At 32.4% G+C, this 23,927-nt stretch overlaps 1 protein-coding gene across 3 annotated transcripts in view; it reads right to left on the reverse strand.

Annotated features, from left to right (window-relative positions):
• The window catches only part of GPATCH2 (G-patch domain containing 2), a 459,123-nt gene that overhangs the window by 37,148 nt on the left and 398,048 nt on the right, over positions 1–23,927 (reverse strand). For all 3 annotated transcript variants that reach the window (XM_074309180.1, XM_074309179.1, XM_074309182.1), the window contains one exon: positions 8,827–8,915. In XM_074309180.1, coding sequence (XP_074165281.1) covers positions 8,827–8,915 — 89 coding nt within the window. The remainder of the gene's footprint in view (positions 1–8,826; positions 8,916–23,927) is intronic.

The raw sequence follows: 23,927 nt of genomic DNA on the forward strand, positions 1-23,927 counted from the left end.
TGATCTAATTGGATTAAGAACTCTAAGGGGGAATAATAAAATAGTAAGAAGGAAAAACAGAGGTACCTATTATAGATGGCCTTTTCAAACAGTTTTGCTATAAAGGGCAAAAGAATTGTAGGATGAGAATTATCAAGGACAAGGAAGATCAAGTGAAGATTTTTTTTAGGACATGGAATGCATGAGCATGTGTAAACAGTGGGAAAAGAGCCAGTATAGAGGGAGATATTGAGAATGAATGGAAGAGTAGGGTGACAAAGGGAATTATACAAGTAGAGGGTTTAGCCTTGGCAAGGGGTAAGGCCACTTCATCATGTGAGATGGGTTAAAGGAAGAAGAAGTGACATAAGGCACATGAGTGATAAGAAACAAGGAAGAGGGGAGGAAAGGGAATTCATAGTGAGTGACCCTATCTTTCTTCTGTAAAATATGAGGCAAGGTTCTCAGTCTAGAGAGGAGGAGAAAGAGGAGGAGTCACAGGAGACTTGAGAAGGAATAACATTTTGGAAAAGTTTCTGTATTTTAGTATATAAAAGGAAGCAAATAACCCCAAATTGAACCTCTTTAGAAACTCCTAGTTGACTTCTTAGTTTTAGTATTTCTTCTTTGCCTGTGTGCTATTATAAATAATAATTAAGTTAATAATAATTAAAGGAAGAAAACACAAGGCTAGAGAATGGTCAACCTTATGTGTTTCATTTACAGAATTAAGGAAACTTGGGAATCCTGATAGCTCCAAGTGAACAGAATAAACATTTCTAACAAAGATGTACAAATGGGTCCTAAGCCCATACTACTCAAGGATACATGAATAAAAGCAGCAGGATTTTAACTCTTTTATATGGAGTAAAGGGGGAAAAACATACTGCTAAGATTTTATTACGATAAAATATCTAAAATGAGGATGTGTTTTTTCCAGAATATTTTTTCTAAATTTATTTTGCAAGAAAATTAAGACAGAATGATGGCAAAAGATAGACAATCAAGACAGGATCTCTGCTTATTCTGAAAAGCATTCAAAATGTAGAAAGGATGTCATAAAATGATTGCAAGGTATAACTAAGTTGGATTTAAAATATCTTCCAATTTTTTTTTGACCAGAAAATCACAGAATTTCTGGCCCTCTAGTAGAATCTCATGACTACTTAAGTTTCTTGAAGAACAAAGATTTGGGGCAGAAGTTTTTTTTTTTTTTTTTTTTTTAATTCTTGCACCCTATTGGATTTATTTATTTATTTTAAAATTAATTTTATAATTATAACATTTTTTTGACAGTACATATGCATAGGTAATTTTTTACAACATTATCCCTTGTTCCGAATTTGTTCCCTTCTGTTCCGAATTTTTCCCCTCCTTCCCTCTACCCCCCTCCCCTAGATAGCAGGCATTCCCATACATATTAAATATGTTGTAATATATCCTAGGTAAAATATTAAGTACAATATATATGTGCAGAACCGAATTTTGTTGTTGTTGTTGCAAAGGAAGAATTGTATTCGAAAGGTAAAAATAATCTGGGGAGAAAAACAAAAAATGCTAGTAGTTTACACTCATTTCCCAGTGTTTCTTTCCTAGGTGTAGCTGATTCTGTCCATCATTGATCAATTGGAATTGGATTAGATCTCTATGTTGAAGAGATCCACTTCCATCAGAATACATCCTCATACAGTCTTGTTGTTGAAGTGTATAATGATGATCTAGTTCTACTCGTTTCACTCAGCATCAGTTGATATAAGTCTTTTCAAGCCTCTCTGTATTCATCCTGTTGGTCATTTCTTATAGAACAATAATGTTCCATAACATTCATATACCATAATTTACCCAACCATTCTCCCATTGATGGGCATCCATTCATTTTCCAGTTTCTAGCCACCATAAAAAGGGCTGCCACAAATATTTTGGCACATACAGGTCCCTTTCCCTTCTTTAGTATTTCCCTGGGATATTAGCCCAGTAGTAGCACTGCTGGATCAAAGGGTATGCACAGTTTGATAACTATTCACTCCTGATCTTACTGGGAAAGGTTCCAGTTTATCGCCATTACATATAATGTTTACTGATGGTGGGGCATAAGGTTCAAAATACTATAATGTCATTACTGGACTTAAGGAACATCTATTGCAATTCTTTGGTATTTTTAGAAAGAAAAAATCACAATCAGCAATAAATGCACACATATGTATGTATATAAAATTATCTCTGTTTCATCTGTAATTCACTGAATATTGAGATCTGTTCTACTTTTGATTATTTCTACTCATTCATATTTTACTGCAGTCAGGTACACTTGATTACCTGCTCTCAGATGCATAGCCCTAGTTAGCTCTTGGTCCTGCCTCAGAAGGAAACTTTGCCTAAATTTTGCCTAAAACAGAGAATGTCTCAGTAATTAAAGTCCCTTTTAGGGTTGCTTATATATCACATATGAATTTTAGTTCATTGAAAACTTTTGACTTTTGAAAGAGAAGTTATGGAAAACATATAGAGCTTAAGAATCAGGAGACTTGAACTCTTAAAACATCTAAGCCTTGTGACCTTGGACCTTTTCTCCTTGTCTCAGTTTCCTAATATATTTTAAAATGATAGGAATGGAATACATGATGCCAGGCAGATGAGTCGCTGCTTACAGACATGCAGATAGTAAATAATTTGGAAAGTAGAATCAAGATCCAAAATGAACTGGAGAGATTAGAATTGTGGATAAATTAAGATACTATTTAGTAGGTAACAAATCTAAGATTTTGTTCTTGGGTTCAAATTATAAAAACATAAAATGGAAGAAATATAACTGTGTAATAATTTGTAAGAAAATGATCTTGGGTTTTTTTTTTTTTTCCCCCCGAATGGATTACAATCTTAACACGAGTCAACAGGGTGGCAGTTAAAAATACCCTGCATTGAAAGGCAGTAATCAAAATGCAGGAGGTGATGGTATTGAGTAGTATTGTGGTTCACTTTGGATGCCATGTTTTAGAAATGACAGTGACATACTGGAATAGGTCCAGAGGAAAGTAACCAGGAAAATGAGGAGATTAGATATCAGATAGAGATCTAGAGGTGTTTAGAGATAAGAGATAAGAATATAATATAATATGTGTCTGGATTAGGGTGAGGAGACAGAGTTATCTTTAAGCATTTGAAGAGCTTTTGTGAGGAGGAAGAATTAAACATTTTCTTTTTGGCTCCAGAAGGCAAAAAACTAAGAATAATAAATAGGGAGTTACAAAGAAGTTGATTTAGGCTGAAAAAAAGGAACATTTTCCATTGATGAGAGCTATTCAAAAGTGAAATGGGGCTGCCAAGGAAGTAATGAGGGTTCCACTAGAAGCCTTCAAGTAAAAATTGAATGGTCACCTTTTTGGGACTTTAAGGGGATTGCTCTTCAGAGACAGAGATTCCATGGTTATGACACTCATTTGTAAGTTAGTCAGCTTCCATTTTAGAGCCTCAAACCATGACATCTTATCAATCTCTTCCTCAAGTTTATGGTATATAATAGCCTATGCCTAACCCTCTACTAGAACTGAGATGAAGTAGATATTTTTTGGTAAAAGTTATTCTTATATGAGAGGAGTCATGCTTATTCAGTTATTTGCCTTTTGCAAAATTTTACTAAATTGTTTTCTCCTTATATATACACAAAGCTAATTGTTTTCAATTTCATATTTGGTTATTTTTTCTCCCCTAGATTGGAGAGAACTGGCTCCTAATCTAGCAGAAAAAAAAGTTGCTAAAAAAAGCTCATTTAGTGTCTTTGTGTAGACAAGATTTAAGAACTAAATTACCATGCATTTACCCATTCTATCTAAGCAAGTAAAACAATATTTTTTACATTAAATTATAACATTAGAAAAATAATAATAATAAAAAATGCTTGGTGATTTTGCCTATGTTAAATATTGGCCCGGATGAGATCTCTATTGTTGCCTTGTGATTACATGAGTCTAGCAATAAAAGAAGCAAACAACAATTTATAAGATAAATTTGAATTATGGGACCACAACTTCAAAATATATTAGGAACTTAATTGTGAAGGATTTTGAGAGTTATAATTTAAAAGTATATATTTTCAGAAAGTTTCAAACTATTTAAATAGCATATTTTTCATTCTTGCCTTTGGAAAGAACATTTTATAATGTAATCTAAATTAGGCATAGAGTAAAAACTGTATAATGTCATCCCTTCCTCTACTCAGAACACTCCCATGGAAATGACATCGGCTACAAAATAATAGTCAGGTATATAAAGAAGCCACATTACGATCCTCAAAGGCCGACATCTATATTAATAGCATTATGCTTTAATGGATGTCAATTTCACAAATGAAAAAATGGTTGATCATGATTTGTATTTCTACTATAGCAATATTTTGCTGCTTACACAACAGAAACAAAATTACAAAGGGTAATATTTACTAATAAGGAATGTAAAAAATAGTTGCCAATAACAAAAACTCCACCTAGTAGATTCATATACAGCAAAATAAATTCTTATCACTACTATGGGCAAACTCCATCACTTCTCTTTTTCCCCACAATGAATTTAGTCTCAAATCTCTCAAAAGAGATTTTACTTCTAAAAACAAGATGCAATGAAAAAACATTGCTGCTGCTGTGAACTGGCTTTTATATAAAATGGAACTTAATAGTATTCATGTTTTGTTCGTTGCTTTTCTTCACCTTTACAGATGACATTTTTCAAACTATAAAATGCATCGTGTGCTGGCAAACTTTCTTGCTTCAATAGTTCTCAATTTTATGAGAGTAAATCTACATCCTTTGCTACTAATATACACAGCATCTTTGGGTTTGTGACTTTGAATAAGGCAGAGAATAAGCAATAAATTTAAAAATCAATAACTAACTTATCAATATTCATTTTCCTTTGTCAATACAAAATACAAAGGTGAAAGAGCAATAAATAAGGTAGAGAACTGAAATATATTTGGTGTTCTTGTCACAATTAATAAATGCTTAACCAATAACAAGAACAAATAGGCTAGAAACTCATTTAGTTTCTGAAGTCATGCTTAGCTGTAGTTTCAAAAGTATTTATTTTTTTAAAATGACAATGCACGGTAGCAGGATAATATAATATTGTAAATCTTCCTTTCAATGAACAACATTTTGTATGTACCAAGCATCACTTTCTGTCTTTAAAGCTATAAAATTTTGTCCAAATACAGAGTTTGGGATTATGAAGCTAAACTACCTGATGATAGAGTTTCTAACCAATCTTGTGGTAAATGCTTTTACACCACACTTTGTTTGACTGCATGGTATTTCAAACAAAATCTGTACTGATTACCAATCTACAGTCAGGCTGTCAAATCTTTTAACTTTTTACTCTCTAATTCAACTGAAAAAGATATTAATGTGACTATTTTTTACCTTAAATTTTATGTGAAATGAGACACTATAAAGACTGCATATATGCAGATCTTTTAATGAAGGAAACAGTCTATAAAATCTCTTTTTGCTTTTAAAAAACAAAATGAAGATTTTTTCCCCCATGTTCATGTGGTTTTGGTCATTTACAAAAAAGTATCTGATATGTTATGCTTTGTCTGACAGAAACCAGATACCACATCATTCTGGAATTTAAAAATTACAATTATAGGGATATAAGACAAAGAAAAAGAACTAATTTTCATAACTATCAATGCTTTTTCAAAATGTATTCATGCAAAAGCATTTCTCACTTGACTTTAGGTAATTATCTTCATCTGTGATTTGATTCAATGGCATTAGGAGATATTATCTACTATTTAAACTGAAGTACTTTTAAATAATTCACTCTCTTCCGCTTAAGATATGACTGTATATTTCATACTGATTTTATTCTGTTTGGAGTAAAACTTTGGACAGTTAGAAATGAAATTAAAACACATGACTAATTTTTTTAAACACATTTTCCTCCACACTTGATATTTTTGGAATAATACAAAATATACAGTAATTTTAACAAAAGCTAGACCTGAAAGTGAATCACAAGAATTAACTTCTAAAATATAACATGGTGAAAATGCTGTAAGTAAAAGAAAAAAAAATGAAGAGTTTTAGATTAAAGTTTAATGTTTATAACCATAATTCCTTACAAATAATATAATTTACTATTGGAAAGTGAGAGAGTTGGGACCACCTTGTAGAACTAGTTATATTACCTTCTCCTCAACCTTTAGATATTTTCCTTTCCCATATGGTCAGAGTTTTTAGGACTTGACCTACGGAGCCTCCCACTTCTCACTACTACTACTGAGGTTCATTAGTAACATTCCTGAGATTGTTATTGATCAGCTTCTGTCACTAATGTTCAAAATACTGAAAAGATGAAAGAATTCAGGGGACTACTCAACTGAAATGGGAACATTAACATTATTTTAATTGATGAGTTCATTTATTTATTATTTTTTAAATTAAAGCTTTTTATTTTAAAAATATATACATGAAAAATTTTTAACATTACCCTTACAAAATCTTCTGTTCTAAATATTTCCCCTTCCTTCCTTCCTTTCCCTCCCTTAGATGGCAAGTAAATCAATATATGTTAAATGTGCAATTCTTCTACACATTTTTCCACAAACAGCATGCTGCGCAAGAAAAATCAGATCAAAAAGGGAAAAAAATGAGTAAGAAAACAAAATACAAGCAAACAACAACAAAAAGAGGAAAATACTATGTTGTGGTCCACATTCAGTTCCCACAATCTGCTCTCTGGGTGCAGATGGCTCTCACCATCACAAGACCATTGGGAATGGCCTCAATCATCTCATTGTTGGAAAGAGTATCTTTCATCAGAATTGATCATCATATAATTTGGCTGTTGCCGTAATGATCAATGAGTTTATTTATGAAATTATTGTTTAGTATATAGCTGGAACACAAATACATTTTTTAAATTGAATTGTAGCATCTTGATATATACTGAGCTATGTATGAAGTGTCATTGTAGAGAAAACCTGTTTCTAGTCTCAGCTCTACTAATAACTAGCTTTGTCATTGTAATTTTTTGGAACTTCAGTTTCTACATCTCTAAAGAGAGTGAAACTAGATGATCTCTAAGAACACTTCAAGAGCTAAAATTCTGTGATTTAGCTTGCTATTTCTGTATATATGCATATATGTACACATAACAAAGTTATATATAATCATTTCACACAGTGTTTATGGGCTTAACAAACAGAAACACATAGGTATATATAGAAATGCTTTTTTTTCTCTCATCAGTTTGATAGATATAAGATCTCTTCAGTATAATACCTGCAACCACATATGATAAAAATGGTTGTTTAGTTGTTCTTTAGTAACATCTGACATTCCCTGACCCCATTTGGGGTTTTCTTGGTAAGGATACTGGAACTGTTTGGCTTTTCCTTCTCTAGCTCATTTTACATATGAAGAAATTGAGGTCAACAGCATGAAATGACTTGCCTAGGATCACACAGCTAATGAGTGTCTGATGAAAATGAAGTCTTCTGATACTAGGACCAGGAGATCATCTACTGCACTACCTCGCTACCCTTTAAAATGTTTAGTAATAATTTTACATTGGGCCATACTAATTTTGAAGTTATGCTTTAATTAGTTTTTTCTTTTAAACTCTCATGTGTTGAAGACACAGTTCTAAATTGAGATTTTTCTGCTTTCTATCTTTTATTTTCTGTTGCTTCTGGGTAAAATTTCTAGGAATAAATATCAAATTTAGTACTACTGAGCTGCTATGAATATTACTTTGGATAATGCCTAGAGCCTTTACATAGTGAGTACCTAATCAATGTTTCTTGAACAACACTGATAAATCCTGGAGGAAAAGTACTTTTATTTTTTAAAGATCCTTTCCACCTAATTTCCCCTCCCCCAAAATAAAAACAAAGCCAAAAAGAGGTTCAAACATTAGAAAGGTTGTCAGTAAACAAGATTTTCTTTATAACTAATGAAGTGCCTACCTTAAGGAGATTTTCTCTGCTCCTTAATTTACTACACAGCCAATATGTTATGTTTAACTTTAGATTATTTATATATCATTCCTATGTCTATTGTAAACTCAGACAAAGCCACAATTCCAGGTTAATTTCCCTCTTGTACCCAATATACTTTTTGAATCTGTCCCTCCTATATAATTAGTGGGGGTTGTGGCTTTAGAAGCAAGGCATTCCTCTTTTAAGCCTATTACAAATCCTGCATTTTCCATCAAGTTACTCTGTTCCATAGGGATTTCTCTTCCTTTAAAGTTTGTTGTCATCATCACTCATTTGCATGGAACTAGAATTTTGGAGTTGAAGTTCATCTATAGTAAACTTTTCATTTTATAATGGAGGAATCTGAGGTTTAGAAATATGACTAAGATTACAAAGCTCACCAAGTACAGGGCAGGAACTAGAATTCAGTATTCTAGAATCATAATCCGGTATTCTTTTCTCATCTGGGAAATTTTGTATTTTGTTTTGTGATGGATAATTGTACTCACAATTATTTAGTTATTCATATATTTAAACTTCATATTCCCAATTAGATAACAAATTCTTAGAGGAAGGGGACTTTTATTTCTCCATACCACCTACATAATGTCCCAGTATATATATTACTCAATAAATATTTGCTGGTTTATTATTTAGTGATTATCTCAGGAAACTTTAGGTGATTAAAATGGACCAAAAATACATTCTAAAACAAAAAATGAAAGATATTTAATACTAGTATTTGCTATTTTTTTATTTGTTGTAAAATATAATATTTTTGAGTGTAGGTAATTGAGATTTGATTACATTTTTATTCCTGTGAATGTATAACCTTTAAATGTTTGAGCTTTAAAACAATTTCATTTTACCTGTTGCAGTAGGTCCAGGCAAGGGTGCAGCTTTTCTTCTTCGTTTGATATCTCCCATGCACAAGGATCCTAAATGCATACTTGTTTGTCTATAAGTAATTATCAGAGAAAACTATTAACAAAGGAGGAAAAATATGACACATAAATACACAGCTTGTATAATCTGAATCTAAATCAAAACATTCTCAACAAAGATGAAGCTGCATAGTAAAGCCACCAATCTTGTTTATATCGAAACATAATTACGTTTGTTGACAAGCGTTCAGCAGCTAAATGCGCCATCATAAATTGTTACTGGAATGAATAATATAAAAGGAATGCTTTTTAATTTTCAAAACTGGCAATCTTTCTAGCTCAACATAAAATCAAACACTGTTGCTTCTGACAGGAAAATAGCTAAGATTAATTATCTAAAGAGATCACAATATTGTTGCTAGGTTATCAATTGGTTACTAATGCATTACTGTCAGAACAACATTTATTACAGGAAAGGCATGATCAATTTCTTTTAGGATATTATGCAACAGGGAATTTGTTTAAAACAGATGAAAGAGACATAAGGAAAATTATAATGTTCCCTCTTCTAATCCAAACTAAGAGGTGACTTAAGTTAATTGTTTATCGGCCAGGTAAGGGAACTTAACAGTGCTATTGATACTGCTGCTTTCAAGAAAACATTGATGATATTGGACTGTAATGATAAAAATGGATATTAGCCAAGAAGTTAGCGTTCTACTATACTTAAAAATAGTCAGCATTAGATTATAATATTTGAATTTGGTCTTATGTTTTCAATTCAATTTTCAAAAAATATATTAAATTGCCTATTATTTGCAGGACACTTATGTGCACTCAAGTTAAAAACATTCTTTTAAAAAAAATTTTCTTTTGTCTTTGCATTTCTAAGACCTACTTTTTCCACAATGATTTATTAAACGCTTACCATGTTCTAGGCACTATGTTAAACACTGGGGATACAAAGAAAAATGGAAACAGTCCTTGCCTTAAAGGAGTATATAATCTAACAGTAGGGATAACACATAACTAACTAGGTACATACAAGATATCTAAGTAATATTAAATAATACACACAAATAACATTTATATAGTGCTTAATATGGGCCAATAAACTCCAATGACTCCTTTTTACCTCTAGGATCAAATGTAAGCTCTTCTGTTTAACTCTGAAAACCCTTTACAAACTTGTCTCTCCAAACTAACTTTCTAAAATTTGTTATAATATATCACAGCTTAGGTTAGCCAGCCTTCTTGCCATTCTTCACACACATGATATTCCATTTCTTATTTCTATTTTTATTCTGACTATTCCCCATTCCTAGAATGTATCTCATCTGTCTCATTTCCTACAAAACTTGTGTGCTTGTGTGCCACCTTCTAACATGGAGCCTTTCTTTCTTTTTAATATTCTCCCCCACCCCAACATTTACTTTTATAAGATTTTGATTTCCATTTTTTCCCTCCTTTCTTTCCTTATTTCTTTTCTAAGATGGCAAGAAATCTGATATGTTATACATGTATAATCATATGTTGTGAAAGAAAAATCAGAACAAAAGGGAAAAGTGACAATAAAGTAAAAACAAACAAACAAAACCCACCACCAACAAAAGTGAAAATAGTATAGTTCAATTTGCATTTATACTCCAATTTTTCCTCTGGAACTGTTTTAGATTTTTTTATTTTATTTTTTGCTGAAATGAGCTAAAGCTATCATGGTTGATCATCATAAAATGTTGCTGTTATGATGTACAATGTTTTCTTGTTTTGGCTTACCTCACTTAGTATCTGTTCATGTAAGTCTTTCCAGGTTTTTCTGAAATCTACCTGCTCATCATTTCTTTTAGAACTATAGTATTCTATTACATTCATATACCACACTTTGTTCATTCATTCCCCTGATGGCAAGCATTCTCTCAATTTCCAATGCTTTGCCAGCACAAAGAAAGCTGCTATAAACATTTTTCTACATATAAGTCATTTTCCATGAAGCCTTTTTTGAATTTAAGAGCTGGTAGTGACCCTTCTCTCACATACACAAAAAATCATCTTGTATTTACTTGCTACATACACATACTTACACATATTGCATATATTATTATTCCTTATATAATGAGAGTACCTTGCAAATAGGGCTAAATTTGTCTTTGTATATACAGGGCCTACCACAGTGCCTTGCACAGAGGCAGTATTTAATAAATGCCCTGGAAACAACTGATTTGAAGTTAGGACCTGCCTTTCCACCCATAAAGTTCATCACAAGGAGTTGTCATTTTTTTTGGGGGGGGGTAGGGAGTGGGATAAACTATATAGGAATCTGAAAATTAATACACAAAGATTGTTCGATAGATTGGTGTCAAGAACACTAAAGTTCAGATTGCTGACAACGGTAAGAAAACTATGGACAACAAAATAAATTTTCAAAAGTTATATTGGGGACAGAAAGAGGACCGAAGAAAAGCTAGTGTTTTTGTTCGAAGTGGAAGAGAAGGTGGAGTTACTTATCTCTTATTTTGTTTCCATTTTCTCTTAAAAGAATAAGGATTTTGGGACATTAACTGAAATAAACAACCGTACCTTCACAATACTTAGGTATTCCTTAGATTAGATTATATTTATTATAAGATGAAGACATTACCTATTTGGTGGTAAAGACAATGAAACTGAATATGAATAAGTAAACTGATAATATTAAATGGATTATCCTAATTTCCACTTTACATTATGCTATGTGAACATTTTCGATGAAATGGAAAAGGTAATAGTGTCTGGGCAGCATCTTTTTCATTTGCAGGAAATAATGCTTCCTCATTAAAAAAAAAAAAGGCTTTTTCAAAAAATAAGAGAAAAATATAAGAAAAATAAGCAAATTATAGAATTAAAAATTATTTTGGATTTCAAGAGGAAATTAGTAATTATTTTGTGCACAAAATTTATTGCAATTGTTTTTGGAGCTTCATTCATTAAGAAATGAAGATTCCAGTTCTCTCAAGTTTTCCCAAAGAAATGTCCTCATTTTGCAAAAGCATGACCCCACAAGATAAAAAGGGACCTAGGCAACCATCTATTCAAATCCAGAATTTCCTTTCTCTGTAATTTAAGGACATGAGGTAGGCAGAACTTAAATGACTTCTGAATTGATCATTTTCATTGATCAGAGGATAATATTGTTTACAATGACTCTGGGTTAAGAATCGAATGCAATCATATGAATTTTTACATTTGTTGTTGGGGGCACCCGATATCTTAAATTCAATTGCTAAAAATAAGAACAAACATACACATATATTTCATACCTTGTAATTTTTAATTCACAATACTAGTTATACAATACATGTTAAAGCAAGTAATAAAACATGTAATCAATTGTATGATTTTTCTTTACTTGAACAAAACTTGCAGATAAAAATGTGCTAGAAACATGTTTTGTTGTGCCACAGTTCTCTTTTATTATCCTGACTCAGTTTCCCTAAATTCTCTTGCCTCAGTTTCTCTTAATTGTGACTTAATTGTTCTGCTCAATCCTGCAAAATCACCCCGCCCTCTTAATCATCAGAATATTTGATAAGGATAAAAGATATTAGATTTTAGAATATCGAATGTCTCTCCCCATCCCAATCTAACAGAATATCAGATACCATCTTATCAAGATGCCTCCCCCCCATCCTATCAGAACCAAATCCATAGTCCTGTTCTGGCTCTCATCAGCGTGCCCCTGCCCCTGCTTCAGTCTACCCCCTGTATCTGAGCCACGTGTATATATGTCATTAAGAACTCACATTGTTAGCTGGATACTTGGAGACCATAGTCTCATTCAGCCCTGGGACCAAACCATGGATCCATTTGGTCTCAGTAAATCTCTCTTTTAAGAGACTTACATCAACTGAGGCTGAGTGAAATGAGCAGAACTAGGAAATCATTATACACTTCAACAATGATACTGTATGAGGATGTATTCTGATGGAAGTGGATATCTTCAACATAGAGAAGAGCTAATCCAATTCCAATTGATCAATGATGGACAGAATCAGCTACACCCAGAAAAGAAACACTGTAAACTGTTAGCATTTTTTTGTTTTTCTCCCCAGATTATTTTTACCTTTCGAATACAATTCTTCCTTTGCAACAACAACAACAACAAAAATTCGGTTCTGCACATATATATTGTACCTAGGATATACTATAAGATATTTAATATATATGGGAATGCCTGCCATCTGGGGAGGGGGTGAAGGGGAGGGGAAAAATTCAGAACAGAAGGGAGTACAAGGGATAATGTTGTAAAAAAAAAAAATACCTATGCATATGCACTGTCAAAAAAAAAATGTTATAATTATAAATTTAAAAAGAGTAAAAAAAAAAAACCTCTCCTTTAAAATAAAATATTAAATACTCTCTAATCTCTTGCCTCATTTTCTCCAGCATTACAGTTTAAAGAAAACTATTTGTGTGACAAAAAGTCAAGTCAGTTTTATTTTCTGGGTCTCATTTGCCTCTTTTATAAAGGAAGGGGAATATGCTAAATCATGACTTTTTTTTTTTTTTTTTTTTTTTTTTTTTGGCATCATGGACTCCTTTGACAGTCTGGTAAAAAATCTATGGACCCCCTCCTTAGAAAACACTTTTAAATGCATAAAATAAAAATATAATATTACAAAGGAAATCAAAGACACTGATTTATCAAAATATTTTAAGATCATAGACTCTAGCTTAAGAACCTCTAGATTCAATAATTACCATGGTTCCATCCACCTTTAAATAATCTGATAAAAAGAAATGCACTTTAATGGTATGTCTATATTATGCTAAAAATAACTTATATTTGGTTAAGTCAGAAAAACAGTAAACTCAAGATTCCAAAAAGGTTATTTCATTTATCACAGATTGGATAGAAATGTCATATATGACAGATAAAATAACTTAAATAGTGAAATCTTTACCTTTCAATTTTGATTTCTATGGCATGAAATGTGATACTTAGGTCCAATTAAAAATAAAACTGAATAAAAATATAAATCTTTTTTTTTGATGTAAGAATAATGCAAATTACTTTATTAACAGAACCATTAACCAAAATGAGTTAACCAGTTAATAGAGCCATTAACTAAACAAAACTATAACTGAAACTAAAAAATGAGACATTTGTTTGAATAAACTAGAAATCAATTTCCTAAGCTATGTTATTGTTATATAATTTTTCTAGGGATATGGCTAAGTATTTGATAAGTATTCAGTATAAGAATAAGGTAGGGGTACACAGTACTACTAAGTACTATTAAGTGAACAGAGAAATCATATTTAGAGATTCAATTGCTAAAAATAAGAAAAAATATATATAGATATTTCATACCTTGTAGGGGGGAAAGTGAGTTTGAATCAATGAAAATTTGAATAAAAAATTAGTTTGGCTCTTTTAAAAATAACTCAATCTAGCTGCTAGTGAAATATTGTCCAGTAGGTGTCTTTTTAATGAAAACATAAAGACCATTTGCAATTAGCAAACTCCAAACACTAGCTTGAAGGCCAAAGACTTTTCCTTACACAACAATATTTACAAAATAAAGGAATTCTTCTAAAGTAGGATGTAATTCTTTTATGTAAACATCTTATTTTCCACTACTAACTTGCTTAGAAAATTTAGTCTGTCTAGATGCAACAAAAATATACTTTTGTTTTACAGTACAAATGATGAAAAATGAGACTTATGTAATTTGAATTAATGAAGTCTTTATTAAAACATAGCTGGCATACTGTGCATGCATACTGGCCCCAAACATGATTTTCTTTTTTTGATCGTACATTCTATCCATATTATCTAGACAAGAAAATAACTTCTTAGGAAGAAAAAGGAAGGAAGCAAAGGAAGGAAGGAAGGGAGAAAAGGCAAAAAAAAGAAAGAAAAAAAGAGAGGAAAACAAGGAAGAGAAAATCTTGGATTTGACTTTCTCTGCAATATCCCTATGTAGAGCTAATGGACAAGAATGTAAGAAGTATGAAATAGAAGTTTCTATACTGAACTAAAAAGTCACCAACTGAATTAGAAGACCTAAGCCACAGGAACAATAGCTCCAGCTGTGTTTGAATAATTTTACCAAGAATTGATTATCTGTTACACTGCATTGAGATATCTGGATTATTGATCAGTAAGATTAAAGTATTCCAGATTCAGTCCCCACCCCCCTTCTTCCTGGAGGCACCTGTAATAGAGTTGTAACAAATCACACTAAGTAAGAACTACTTTGTTATTGTTGTCACCCTTCATGTAGAACATAGCAGTTACTTTTTAATTTAAAATCAATGAATGTCTGAAAGGCAGTCTTGTTCTTTCAACATAAATGAATCATTTGTCTTTGAAAAGCAGCACACTTAGATCTCTAGTCAAGGTTATAGTGGGTATCTTTCTCCTATGGCATCAAGAATGAAAATGATAGTTTGTACTGAAAATGAACAGACCTAACATTATTAAAAATTAGAGGAGGCTCTTCCATCAGGCACTTTATGAAACTAGCAATAACACTAGATAGGTTCATTCACAATATTGCAAATAACAAAGGCTCTGATTAAGTGGTAAAATGTTATTGACATATATTTCAAATGATAATGACATATACACATCCCCTTAAGCAGCAATGCTTTTTAAACTTTTAGAAGTCACAGAACCTCCTTTTTTGTATCATGACTGCTTTGGGAAGAAAAAGCAAAGGATTTATCATTTCATACATGCTGTTGTTTTCATTATTAGGAATGGTGAAAATATGCATGTGTTTTTAAGGGGAAAAAAAACAAACAATGAAGTAACATGATTGTATGAGCCAGGTACCTTCATTTAGTTGTCACTTTAAGCCTAAACCTGGATGCATTGGTATTATAGCTGTAAATTTTGTTAATCCAATAATGGGGGAGCAGGTGGAACTTTGATCTTTGAATCACAGTTGAATTCCAAAATCTGCTTCTTAATATTAAAATCAAAATACAAAGAACTAGAAAAGAATGCAGGCTTTCTATTTTTTATTCTTAAGAACCACACAGATTCATCTCCTCTCATTCATAGCTTGCTGCGAGCTATCATTATAAATAGGAATGTGGTGGGAAGCTAGACATTTTATCAGGAGGGGAAAAAAATAAAAATTCGTTAAGACCACCTTGCCTGAAAACTTGGCTTTTGACGTGGGGCTGACAGGGACTGGGGCAGGCAATGTCAGATGGAATAATTTTAAAGGAAAGACAACAGGAACTTGTCGCCTCATTGTATGCATTTACAAATAGAGGCTTTTCAGAGTATTAGGCCTAGTTAAAGCTGCCCTCTGGATAAAATGTGTTCCCAAGCAGCCTCAGACAAGCTCCAGAGGAGAGACAAACAGATGTGACTATGGTCCCTGGCGTTTGGCAAGAACACTCACTGTCAGTTAGAAACATATAAGCCTGGACAGGGCATCAGCTGCACAACAATGAAGCAGGCCTGCAAGTGTCATCACCACAGCAAAGTTGTGGCAGAGGAAAGTAAAGGCCAAGCTAGTGTGAACCTGCTCTAGTAGGTCAAAACTGTTTCTGCACCACTCCTATTCCTACCCCTCCAAGTCTTTGCAGCAGTTTGTCTCCCACACATTAAATAAAGACAACTAAAAGGCATAGTTATAACATTCAAAACAGGGAAACTTCAATTTAATACATTAGTAAACACAAGAGTAAGAACTGGTTGAATCACTAAATGATTCTAAATAAATTGCTGTCTCTCAGATTTTTAAATATTAACTAGGGACAGCTCTGTTTTAAGCATCTATCACCTTATACTTGAGCTGGACAGGGCTATATAATTCATGCAATGCTATGCTAAGGGCTGGAGGAATATTCCCAAGCAAATAGAGGCCTACTAGGCTGATTAAAATCTAACCTATAGTCTTATAGGGGGGGTGGAACTGTGTTCACTATTTAAGATGGTGCCCAAATGGGGATCTGTCTTGGGTGGGTATTGAAAAGAGACTGGTTAATTGTACTTATTTTAAATGAAAATGTAAACATATGAGTAGTAGAATAAGAAAGTACTCATGTACAATACTTTAAGACTAAATATTCCTAAGAGTTCTAGTTCAATTAATATGTGTGTGTGTGTGTGTGTGTGTGTGTGTGTGTATAGATAGAGTAGAAAATTAAATTTATCTGAAAGGTGAACATATTATTGGTATTAGTTATTATTTATAATACTTTTTCTTAATCCCAAAGAGTTCAATATTGAAAAATGGCATGACATGCTCATGATTATATATTTTTGTATATACAAATTGCATTTTTTTAATCAATGCCTTTTGTTTTCAAAATATATTTGTGGATAATTTTTCAACATTGGTCCTTGCAAAACCTTATGAGATTGCATATTTTCAATTACCAGCTTTATACAGAAATTTGTTTGATGGGTATAAGATATACTTCTAAACTTTGGCCAGTTACCTCATATTGTTAACTGGCAAGATTGGGAATTGGGTCCTCATTTTCAAGTCACCAAGATTCCAGTAGTTTCATCATGACACTTTGAATTTTTGGTGTAATCTTAACAATATATATCAATGGGAAGATTATTCTGCTCTTTTCCATGTTTGGTTTTCACTATTATTTAAGTGGAAAAACCATAACCCCAGGAAGTGACTTTTAATACAGGCTGTAGTAGGAACTGGCTCTGGGGGTATTGGTGTTTTTTTGTTTTGTTTTGTTTTTATAAACTGCCATTTATAATTTAGTTCTCATATGAGGAGACATAGGGGCACAATGGAGGATCCTTGAAAATTTCCAAAGCATTCTTTAAAAACTTTTTGTAGATAATTTATATCTTAACTTCTTTTGTTCCCAAATGAATTTCCCTCCACAATTGTTTTCCTTTTCTTGAAAGAAGAAAAATTAAGATTGTTCTTAAATATTTGGTTTAGTTCTAGAAAAAACAGAAAATTTTAGAACTACCATAAGTATTTTTCCCAATGGATGAGAGTAAAACAGCGTAACACAAATTCATGGCTATTGTTCAGCATAGTACATGTTCTAATGATGACAATATAATTTTTTGTTTAGGAAGCAGAAGAAATTACATTTCCTCTGATTTTACATTAGTTTTCTGTTAGGTTCTTACTAAGTGCTAATGAGATAATGAGATATTAGGTTCTTAAGTCTTAAGTCGGTACTTAATAATTCTCTATAGTTCTGGTCTTTACTAGGAGTTTAACCCCTTTGAACTGGGGAGGAGCTTGCATACTTAGGAGGAGCAAGTTCATTGGTTGAATTTTTCCCAGAAGCCCTTGCGTTATCCCATGCCCATTCTCTGGGAGGATAAAAGAGGGCGGCACTCGAGAGATAGACAGTCTTATCTGGACCAGACTTGAGGTGGCTCTCTGGAGGAGAAAAGAGTCTTGTCTGGACCGGACTTGAGGTGGCTCTCTGGAGGAAAGAAGAGTCTCTACACAAGGTCAGAGTTGGCGGCAACTGTCTGGAGACAAGGGCTCTCTACAGGAAGAAGAATCTGACCGTGAGATTTGAGTTGACATAGCAGATCTCCTTCCAGAGAGCAATCGGCAGTCTCTGGAGACAACAGCACATTACAGTTTTCATTTAAAGTTACTTCCCTATCTCCTTTGGGTGCTCTAACACACTGTCATATATAAACAAAACAGTAAAATGAAAGGTTCAAACTTGGTAGAAATTTAAGTATTAATCTAACAATTTAAATAAATATGGTAGGATACAGTAAAGGCTAATTATTGTGATCTGCCATATATGGATATCAACAAAACTTTATGATAATTCAAATACTGCTCTTTCCCCCAAAGCATCTTTTATGATTTCAAGAAGTTTGAAAAGCTCCAAATGTGTATGCATATATATGTACATATGTGCATATATGTATGTATATATGTACATCCCATCAAGGCTTGTCAAACTTCTTAAGGTTAATGAACAAGAAAGTTCTGTGGCAAAATGTTATTGACATGTATGGCAAACAATAATGACATATACATCCCCTTAAACATCACAGCTTTTCAAACTTCTTGAAGTCACAAAAATCTCCTTTCATTCATCATTCTTATATATTATGTGGTCTTGAAGAAGTCTGGAGAAAAAAAAAAATCTTTTTAAAAGCATGTGACCATTAATTTTCAATAGAAATCCTGAAAGCTTTACTGAGTCATACAATGTGTGGCATAAAACATTAATAATGTATGGAGATAATTTATCCAATACAATATGTATTTGAAAGTCCTATATGCTTTTCAAACTTTTTGAAGTCACAGTTTACCTTTCAAGGAAAAGGTTATAGAACTTTTAAGTGACCAAATTTTATGTATCTAGAGATTAATTTATAAAATAACTGGCATTTATTTGATTCTGTCCTGTTCTATAAATGAATCATACATTTGATATTTTATTGTATCCAAATACAGTGCCAATAAAATAATATGTGTGTGTGTATACACCTAGATTTAAGCTCTTAGTGGGCAGGAATTATGTTTTTTATTTCCTTTGTAATCTGAGTGACATAGAGAAATAATAAGTATATAAGGTAAAATAGAGTTATCTTAGAAACTACTGAAGATATAAACAGTGTATGTAAATGTGGCATTTATTTTCTTTTCATCAGTGAACATACATTCAATGGCTCAGTGGATAGAGCATTGGGCTTGGAGTTGAAACCTTAGTTTAGATCCTACCTCAGATACTTACTACCTAGGTGACCCTGAGCAAATAGGGATAATAATAGCATTCACAACATAAAGTTTTTGTGATGTTTTAACAAAAAAAAAAAAAAAAAATACCCCAGTAATTATAGGTGGATGGTTAAATGGGAGAACTAGTTAAAATTCTAGTAAAAGATGAAATTTGATTTGAATCTTGAAGAAAGTAAAATGGTAGCAGAGAATTGAGAGAATATGCTTGGGAGAAAATAAATGCACAGGCATAGATTCAGATGGTCAGTCAACTAGGGTTATTAAGTATTTATTATGTGCTGACCACTGTGCTAAGTTATGAGTAACTGAAAGGCATGTATGATAGAATCATGAAGGCTTTTCTGGTTGGTGTAGGAGCTGGAAGGTCTGACTATGAGGAGAGACTGAGACAAACCTGAGGATGTGTACAAAAGGTTTAGAATATGTTGCTGTGAGCTGCTGAATGGAAAAGGGTCAATAATCAGTTATATTCCTCTATCTATCCGCCATTAATTTGTGAATGCATGATACCTCCATTTCTTTTGCTCCTCTTGTATTTATTCTTTCTAGATTTTAGGTCAATGAGTTTATTGAGAAGATATTTATGATATTATGACTTTTGCATTTCAAAGGAGCTATCAGATGTTTCTTCAGGGACTGAGACTGGTAGCAGAGTCTATTGGAGCTGAAAGCAGTTGTAGTTGGATCTTGTATGGAACCAGTAGAGCAGTTGAATCACTTGATTGATTCAGACCAGCATTATAATGGCTTATCAGCTAAGACACAGCATATTAGAAAAAAGGCTAGTTGAGCATGGGAACAACTTGTATATTGAATTTGGTGGTTCTTCATGAAGATAGGAGAGGACTCCTAGCTCCTCATGGATATGATTTTGTGATTTATGCATAAGCTCATTCTTCCAAGGGACTGAGAACAGAATTAAGGGATAAAATGTCCTCCATTTGGGGGAATGTTTTTTGTAATACCTGTACTTGTTTATTCTTTTGCAATAAAAAAGCTAACTGATGCTAACTGTTGATTACTATTGGTAAGAACACACCAGATGGGAGCTTGTGAATATTAGAAATACTAGTATCTCACCAAATAACAGATCCTGAGGGGAGTAATCTCAGCTCCTATGTAATCCTTTCCATCTTTAGAGAGGGAATTTGCAGAATAAGACCAGAAAAGGCTCTACACAAATAATGTAAATATTTAACCTTACTTATCATGTATTTATTTATTTATTGTTTCTCACTGATATATTCTATATTCTTAGGTCCCTATCATGTTTTTTATATGGTCTGATTCAGATGACAACTTTATAGAGAATAGGGGTAATAATTGTATAATGTACCAAAAATAATATGAAATGAAGATAGGTACTTGATAAATACATAAAAAACAGATAACTACTATTACACTCTTAATTAGCAAAAGTTACGTTGAATTAGGGATAACAATGATGCTTTTGAGCATCTCTTTTTCCTTTTGTAATCAATAGGAAGCCCAAATTTATTGTTTGTTTGAAAAGTGCCAGCATTTGAGAATTTGAGAATCAAGGACTCATTTTTATTTCTATTTATTTCTAACCCTCAAATTATTGAGAAAGGCATTTTCATCAATACTATCCCATGAGCTCATTACCAAACATTTTTTTCCTGTTACTTCAGTGTGCTTCTTGCTTTGAGAAGTGTCTGCTTCCTCACATAGTGTGCTCTATCTGAACCCCAGAGTGACTGTTGTGATCTAATTACATCATGCCTCAAAATGTTAATAAACATATACCTTGTCTCCCTGAACAGTTCATTTCAAGGCTTCTCCTCTTTGCACTTGTAATGTGTTAAGCAATTTGGCAGCTTATATGTTTATGATGTTACACAAATGATTCCTGAATGATGGTGGTGATTATTTCAAGTATTTCAGGCAGTAATTAGAATTTTGTGAGTCAGGCTATTCTGACATCTGGAAAAATTTTCACTTTTTTTACAGAGGAAATTAGTCTACAGGGTTTCTAAAATGCTATTTAGTGTACTTCAATTAAATAAGTTTCCAATGGCACTGATATTGATATCATTATTCAAGATTGTTTAAAACTGATTTGCCATTCCTTCAAAGTAAATTTTTTTTATTGTATTATTCTACAATATCCTTCTGTATATGTTTATCACAAAGTAGTTATACAACAAATTAATTTGATTCCTGAATATCACTGTACAACTCTGTGATTTGAAAACTTTAGATAACATATTTGGCATATGGGTTTAAATGACAGTTATGCTGACTAAAGTTTACCTAAAATAGAATGAAATAAAGATAATATTGATGAAATATCTCAAAGGAATTAAAAAATTACCAAATTGCTTTCACACTGAGATCCTTATCATCTATGAGGTTTGTCTCTCCCCTGTCCCAAAGCTCCCCTCCCCTTTCCTTTCAAGAACAACCAAAATTCTCAAATTTGCATTTGATTTCCTTTCCCTTCTAGTATTACCCACAGATACCCTTCACCATTAGAGTTAAGACTATTCCTTCCACTCCCCATCCTCATTCCCATCCTTCATCTTACCTATCAGCACAAATTTGGAAATGGAGATAGGAAAGCAGTCAAGGAGCTTCTTCTTGTCTTCACTTTAACAAACTCATCTGTCATCAATGTGTTGGTTGCAGAAAATGGCATTCAGATCATGTAGGAGTCTAAGTCTCCTATGTATCAAAGTTCGCTTTATGAGCAAAGGTGGTTGCACTCCATCCATCATTAAGATTAGGTATATCTCAGATATTCTTAACTCCTCTTATACAATCAACATGTAGAGAATGGTCTCTTTCTATTAAGGACTATGTCTGGAAATGGTCCAATGAAAAATTCAGCCCCAAATGAATCTTTAGGTTTATTTATTTATTTATTTTTGGTCAGAATCCAGGTAGGAAAGACTCTTCTCCCTTTTCCTTTTACAGAATGCCTGTTCACTGGAAAAGAGTTCTTTTATAATGGTTTGTGAAAATTGGTTACTTAAGTCTTTTTCAATTGATTAATCAAGATTGGAAATCAGCAGAGAGGTTGGGACAAGAAAGGCAGATCTGAGAATCCTCAGCAGAGAGATGGTAGTGAAATCCATGAGAGCTAATAAAATCATCAAGTGAAGTGGTAAAAAAGGAGAGAGAGAAAAGGTCCCAGGACAGAATGTTGATTACAGGGAGAAGGTGTTATCTGGAGGCAGATCTGGCAAAGGAAATAGGATCTACACCCTAAATGCCTCAGTAAAGGATTATTCCTGGGATATAGATTGTCTAATCTTGTCATACTGCTATGGCAATTCACCTAATTTTTAAGCTGGTTATTTGTATCACCAAGGAATCTAAGTGAAACTGTCCATTTAGCATTCCTACTATGTAACCTTATCTAGCAAGTATGGTTCAATTTGTAAATTTTTACTAAGTCTATACTGTGATTTTACTTAAATCATCTACTATATTCCAGGCACAAAAGCCATAAAATAATATTTACTTGTGGAAAATATATTGTGGTCAATTATAGCTAGAGACATTAAGTAAAAGCTTTGGTGTTTTGTTATCAACCGCTGCTTTGGCAAATAATTTGTTGCCAATGATTCTTTTACTCTGAATTAGAACTCTATATTATGTTTCGATAATTATTTAAGCATGAAAAGAATCATAGAATTTATCTGATCTGCTTCCTTGTCTTCCTAGAGATAAGTATATAAATACTCACATATAGTGGGTTTACAATACATGCAATTTAGTTAATCCCAAAATGCTTTTCTTATGATAGTTTGAAACTTTACTGGGAAAAAATATACAAAAATAACATTTTCAGTTAATATGACGATGCTTGATCAAAGAACTAACCTTCACTCCCAACCAAGGCATCATCAAATTTTATTAGGGATATTTTATCTAAAAAATGTATCACTCTTTACTTGTAGTTTGAATATATAGTAGGTTGCATTGCCTAGAAATACTCCTATACTGCAAAAGACAATGAATTGTATTTTCACTTCTAACTTATGTAATGTATATTTAGATTAAAATGTACATCTTTATATTTTTCTATTTATGTTCTTATATGCCTCAGTTATTTTTGTTGAAAAACCAAATGATAAATGATTATATTTGATGTATTTTAAAAAGTTCTTCTTTATATATAAATATAATCCTAAATATACAAAAGGTTGGTTTCAAAACTAAGACACTAATAATTAAGGTTCCAAAATAAGACAAAATTTGAGAAAGCATGATTTAAATTTTTTATGACCAACAAATAGGACTCACCAAAGTAAAACTGTACTGAGTCATTATGAAAATAAGGGAGAAATATCTTACTCTAGGTTAGCTATCATGTCCACCAAATTTCCAACTAATATTTGTTAATTATCCTTC

The sequence above is a fragment of the Sminthopsis crassicaudata genome, chromosome 4, assembly GCF_048593235.1.
Source record: "Sminthopsis crassicaudata isolate SCR6 chromosome 4, ASM4859323v1, whole genome shotgun sequence".
NCBI classification, from domain to species: domain Eukaryota; kingdom Metazoa; phylum Chordata; class Mammalia; order Dasyuromorphia; family Dasyuridae; genus Sminthopsis; species Sminthopsis crassicaudata.